The 6,638-nt window shown below is 35.0% G+C and overlaps 1 protein-coding gene across 3 annotated transcripts in view; it reads right to left on the bottom strand.

Annotated features, from left to right (window-relative positions):
* The window catches only part of SCN9A (sodium voltage-gated channel alpha subunit 9), a 166,617-nt gene that overhangs the window by 43,732 nt on the left and 116,247 nt on the right, over positions 1-6,638 (bottom strand). For all 3 annotated transcript variants that reach the window (XM_012808458.1, XM_003795149.2, XM_012808459.1), the window contains one exon: positions 240-394. In XM_012808458.1, coding sequence (XP_012663912.1) covers positions 240-394 — 155 coding nt within the window. The remainder of the gene's footprint in view (positions 1-239; positions 395-6,638) is intronic.

The raw sequence follows: 6,638 nt of genomic DNA on the forward strand, positions 1-6,638 counted from the left end.
TCTTTCTTCCCCATTGCTTTCTTAGCTCTTTGATAATTGAACTTGAATCTTATCCATCCTTTGCATTCAGAGCAGCGAGGATAATGACTGGCATATAGGAGGGCTCAGGAAATATTTACAGAGCTCAACTAAATTTCTGTCCTTGGTACTAATCATAGGGATTGATCCTAAGTAAAACAACCTGCTCACTTACCAAGAAAATTGAATCAATTTCTTCACTTATGTGTCAGATCACTTACCAGAGCACCACTACTGAGCAGGATCATGAGAACAATAAAGCTTTCAAACCAGCTGTGTTCAACTATCCGGTAGCAGGTTTTCCTGATATTCCACCAGATTTTTCCTTTTCCCGACTCTATGTTAACTTGGCAGCAGGGGAACCTCCGTACACAACCTGTCAGGACATAGATGGAAAGTCTCGACATTCAGAATAAATAAAATGCTTAGTACGTTTTTGTAACACAAAGCTTTCTATGGGATATTCCCCTCAACCAAGTTATTTCTAATACCTATTCCTACCATTTCAGACAGATTCAATTTGGATGCGACCTCTTCTTATCTTCTAACTCTGTGTGTTTTTTTATGATTTGTCAGTTATTTTTAAGTTAAAATGTACTCTTGTCTTCTATAATTCTCTGAGTTCTCATCAATATCCTCCACAGTAGTTAAACCATTTTTATTTGCAGTATCAATGAATGAATGGATAAACAAACAAAAATATGAAAGTGAAATGAATTTCAGGCCCTTCTTATCTGACAAGTGAATTTTCTTGGGTGTGGGTCTATTCTGTATGAGATGTTCCTACTCTTCTATAAAAATTTAAACAAAAAACTTTGAGAAACACCCTTAAACGGTATTAAGGAAATTAGTGGAAGGTCTTGAAATAAAATTCAGAAGAAATCCATCTTGATTACAAAATGCAAATTAAACTGTTTCAAGTATTCTAACTTAAAACACAACCTTATACCTTTGGACCTAAAGGTATAGAAATATTGTAATAAAAATTTTAAAAAAATCTAAATGTTTATTTAGGTTTTTAGTTACTCATTCATTTATTCAGGTGTCCACCAAAGCTTTATTAAGTATCTTCTATGTATTTAGTTCTATATAGAACTTCCTCTCCTCAGACAATTTATTTTTGGTTTTGGTTAGGTGCTAGACACAGAAATAAATGACTATAACCAGATGAGGCAACAATGGCCACCGACATGCAGAGTTCATTTCAGCAGCAGGGAAGAAGTTCATCTAACCTGGCTCGTTTATTGAAAAGGAGAGGTTGGAAGAGGCAACCTGGAAGAGCTGAGTCGGAATTGAATCAACATTTCAGTAAAAACAGAACAAAACAAATAACTAAAAACAAATTTTGGCTAGAATTCAAGGCCAAGAAGACAAAAACTGATATGCCTAGGAACTGCGTAACAGTTTAGAATTGTGAGGAAAGCAAAACGTAATTGAGAGGCAGGAGTGAGAATGGAGGCTAGAGAAATTGGTCAGATTATGGAGAACATTCGCCCCCACCTTTGGGAGTTTGGTCTGTATCCTATAGAGCAGTGATTTTCAACTAGTGTGCCGTGGCACACTGGTATGCATTGAAAAGTTAAAGATCATTAATTAAATTATTTTCAAAAGACGTTCAAAGCACAGAGTATTCCTTTTTTTATTCTTTCCTTTTTTTGAGTAGGGGGGAAATCAACATAATTTGTGTGCGCCATGAAAGGTTAACTATAGGTTCACGTGTACTATGAGATAAAAAAAGGTTGAAAAAGAATGCTATAGAGGTTGAGAAGTAGAAGGGTTGTAAGCAGGGATTGATACAGGCAGACTGAAATTTAAATAGATGCCTCTAACAGTGCATGAAGGACAAGTTGGAAGAGGAGAAGACAGAGGGCTGGAGGTGAAGAAAGTCTCACAACAAGAAAACCATTTAGGTCCTGGTCCAGTGTCCTTGTCTAGAGGGACAGACTAGGGCAACTCTAGTTAGAAATGAGAGCAATAACAGATTCAAGATATATCTGGCAGATAAAATCAGCAGGATTTGGTGACGGACGGATATGGATGTAAGAGAAAGAGAAGAGCCTGTGACGGCTGGGTAGATGGCAGCAGTGGATGAAGACCACAGGGGCGAGAGCTGACTGGAACAGCAACAGGCTTGACAGCTGTGAAACTTTTAAACACAGATATGTGTAGGTATTTGGAAGTGTGAATCAGAAGCTCAGGGAAAATGTCTGGCTAGAAAGGAATATGTAATAATCAGGACAGTTTTGAAGTTACACAAAAAGAATATTTACGGTGAGGAGAGAAAAAAGGCAAAATTTAGAACATTCTGTAACAACAATATTAAAAGAGAGAATTTGGTGGTGTGCTGAAACCAAGCCATGACGTTTCATGATCACTCGTTTTTAAATTGCCAGGAATTCTTGCTACTCTGTTGTTAAATGCAGCAATTATTAAAAATTAGATTATATAAACTTAGACTTCAATAACTTCCTTTAAGAAAAGGTAATAAATACTGAAAAGTATCATTTTCTTCATTATTAACTATATTTTACTATAATATATGCTTTGGAGGGAATTCATGCTTATTCTCTCTGAGTGGCTGGCATGTTTTACTGTTGGGCTACAGTGCACCTCTTTTTAACTCCATATTTAGCAAAGCTGTATCAGTAGTTTGATACCAGTCATGATGGAAATCTTTATACTATAAAATTCTTTAAATGCTGTACATCAGAGTTCCTTGACTTTCTAAAGACTTAAGACAGGGATAGAGGAAAAACTAACGAAACAGATAAAGAGTAAAAATTTATTGTGATCGTAGCCATTACACTATAAATAACACAGAAAATTTAAGAAAATCCTTTTGTTATTTAAACTCAACCTCTAATTAAGCAAAGAACTGTTAACATCACTCATAAATAAGGGAAGTTGTGATGTACCATAATAAAGAGGGAAGCTTCTTCATTACCAAATTAACCTAAATAAAAATAAGAGCCAACCTTTGTGTTAAAGCTATACTTGTTCATCAATTGCAAGCATAGGTTGTCAACAAATACAAAAGTCCAATAAAATTGAACAACAGCATTCTGGAAGAAATAATAAAATATATAGAATATATAATAAAAAGTTTTATAAATTATCATTTGTAAATTATGGGCCACATATCCTTAATATCAGTAAAATTTATAATAAGTGGTTATAGATATTCATACTTTCTTTGGAGGACCAACTGATAAGCCTTTACCTGCACACCACTGGGACAGGTGAAAGAAGAGAACACCTTGAAGGATAAGGAGACAGAGGAGGAATGATAAGAAACACACCCAGAGAACCAACAGGCTGCAGTAACAGAGAAATCAAGGTGTAAGGAAAGTTTCACCAGGAGTAGTGAACACAGTCAGGAACGCAGAGGCCCAGGAAGATAAGGAGGGGAAAAACTGACATAGTAAAATAAAGTTGACTAAAAAGTAAATAGCCAGAATTACTTTGAAGAAAAGGAAGAATTTAAAAAAAAAAATGTAACTTCAATTAACAACCATCATAACATTTTAGATAAAAAGCTTCATTTTAGATGAAGGGAGGAGGCCAAGAATGGGCAGCACTTTTGGATATCTGCATCAGAATTGAATTTTAGGCACTTTGAGAAGATTAGTTTCCTTTTCTATATAACAATATATTTTATTAAAAAGTATTGACATCTTTGAGTAAAGACTTTAGATAAGCATAACCTGTATGTTCTGAAATAACAAACCAGAGTCCTTTTGATGAACTGCACTTACTAGATGATGTCTTGTGATGGATTCTTTCATATTTCTGAAATGAAATTAATGCACTGAGATAGTTGATATGATGTGTTTCTTACCACTTTAATTTCCAGTTCCATAGAATGGTAGCAAGCTATGTGTGCCACCCCAAATCTCTAGTGCTTTTTCTTTTTTTCTTTTCTTTTCTTTTCTTTTCTTTTCTTTCTTTCTTTTTTCTTTTTTCTGAGATAGTGTCTCACTATGTCACCCTTGGTAGAATGCTATGGTGTCACAGCTCACAGCAACCTCAAATTCTTGGGCTTAAGCAATTCTCTTCCCTCAGCCTTTCAAGTAGATGGAACTACAAGTGCCCACCACAATGCCCGGCTGTTTTTTTGTTGTAGTTGTCATTGTTGTTTAGCAGGCCCCTGTGGGTTCAGACCCTCCAGCCCTAATGTATGAGCTGGTGCCCTAAGCACTGGGCGTGAAGCCTCTAGCGCTTTTTCTATCATGTATATTTTTTATGTCCTTGTACTTCCCATACAGAAGGGTCTAGGTTCCCAGAAGGCTGAAACTGTGTCTGAAGTGCCCAATCTCCTCCTCGCAGTGCCTGCTACAGTCCTCTACATAGGTTAATATGTTGTGTACAGCTGACTTTGAAGACCTAATCTCTCCCCCCTCCGCCTGCTGAAAGAATTCTGTAACCTTCTAAGCAGTAAGTCATAATTCGAAAGATCAGACCTCTGTGGATTCTAAAATTGAGTGAACATGAAAAAATATTCAGGGTGAATAAAAAATATCCAAAAGGCTTTATTTGTTAAATATTATAGTTTACATGATCTCAGATTTGAAAGATTTACCATCATTGTACTTGAAATAATTACCTTATATCTCAAATGCATTTACTTAAGAGAGACTATTCAGTGAAATGATGTATAAATACAGTAAAAGGATAGGGTCAAAATTAACTCTGTTTTTCAGGGCAAAAAAGTACCAGAGAGAGTGGAAAATTCTCAGATGGAAAATCATTTTTTATACTAATTTAATGGTTGAGGCTTTAGAACGTATCTCAAACTTACAAACAAAAGTCACGTGCAGAACAGAACTATCTACCTAAGGTATAAATTATTGAATTGGAATGTTATTCCTCTGGTTAAGAAGATTTTATGCTCTGGCATTTGTTTTCATCAGTCTTAAAATTGAAGAGAAACATTTTGCATAGACTGAGGAAAGAAAAAATGCTATGCATTCCAATTAGAAAAGTACGTTAACTTTTTATCTGAGACGTGGGTTCATAAGTATTGCATTTATAGTTTATCACACCTCACAGAGCTTCTCTTGTTTTGAGGCAGGAGTGTTTGACTACCTTTCAGGCTTTTGTGCAAAGACATATCCCAAGAGATTTCCAACTCGGCTGGTTAGCAACTGTTATCACACCTTCTCTTTAAAAGGACTGTTAATTAAATGTAAACATAATAGAGAACCTCTCAAACATTTTAATGGGCCCCAGTGGGTAAATGCTATTTCTTTTGGGTAGTTTCATTAATTTGTCTCATGATGCATTACATAAAGTCTATACTGGGTTTCATCATGTTTAATCAATGCTCTCAAAAAAAAAAAAAAAAGGAAAGAAAGAAAGAGAAAAAGAAAAGAAATCCATTGACCTCTTCAGTTACAGATTACCCGTTAATGAAGATATGACAGCACGATTAGTATAATTAATGAAAAAATTAATTAGGATAACAAGATTTTTCTCTCTATTTCTTAAAAATGTCTACACCCTCTAAAACAAATGTTTTGTTCACATTTTATTTCCATAAATAAATAAAAGGCACAAAGGTGTTAGTTATGTATTATTAGAGTTAGTATTAGTTATTAGTTATTTTATATGCAGTTGTTGAACTTAGTTTTGAAAGGAAGATGAGTTGATTCCTCCTACCAGATTAACAGAAAATATATTATTTTAAGGAAAACAGGTTATCCTTCTCTAATTTTAATCCAGATTATATAATTTGCTCACACAATCTAAAAGGAGTAAAACCTACAACCAGGTATAATCAAACAGTCATCTCATGTTCATAATTCTACAAATTGTCAAGGCATATAGAATTAAGGATAGCAAAAAAAAAAATGCAGGATCTAGGGAACAAGTCTGAAGTCTTGAATTACAGAACAATAGAAATAGAACTAAGGAAAGACACGACATAAGATGGAGGAGAAAGGAATAATAAGATAAATAAGATGCAATCAATAAAACACATTAGGAAGTCAGGAGGGATCAATGTACCTCAGACAACGAATGACAAAATCATTTTAGCATTTATCTTCAGTGAAAGCACAGTACTCTGATTTAACTGTCGTTCACACTTCTGTTGATTTTTCTGTTACCTTTTAGACAAGAAGGATCTGAGGTCAAATTCTGATTTGGTTCTAATTCAGCTCTTGTAGACCAATTATGAATTTGTGAGAATCATTTCCAGTGTTACGTGAACATGTGTTTGGTTTTCCATTCTGACAAGCCCCACTTCTCAAAGTTCTCAAGTGGAAACTATGTATTTGCAGTTTCTGAAGACTCTTAATCCAATCTACCAGCAAATCCCTTCAGTTCTAACTTCACAATACCCTCAGAATCTCATGCTTTCACCATCCCCAACACTATCTACCACACTGGTCTAAGTTCCCAAGGCCTTTAGTCTAGATTTCTGCAAGAACCTCCAGGAAATCTTGTTTCGCCACTGCTAACCATACATCCACTCTTCTAAATCCCACATTGTGAGACTTAAAAATCAGATCCTAATAATGTTCTTCAAAGCTCTTATCATGTAGGCTCTGGTACATCTCTGAACTCTCTCTCAATATGCTCTATCCATGTTGGCCCCTTCTTTTTTTTTTTTTTTTTTT

Source organism: Otolemur garnettii, unplaced genomic scaffold, assembly GCF_000181295.1.
Source record: "Otolemur garnettii isolate 467f Iridium unplaced genomic scaffold, OtoGar3 scaffold00090, whole genome shotgun sequence".
Taxonomy (NCBI): domain Eukaryota; kingdom Metazoa; phylum Chordata; class Mammalia; order Primates; family Galagidae; genus Otolemur; species Otolemur garnettii.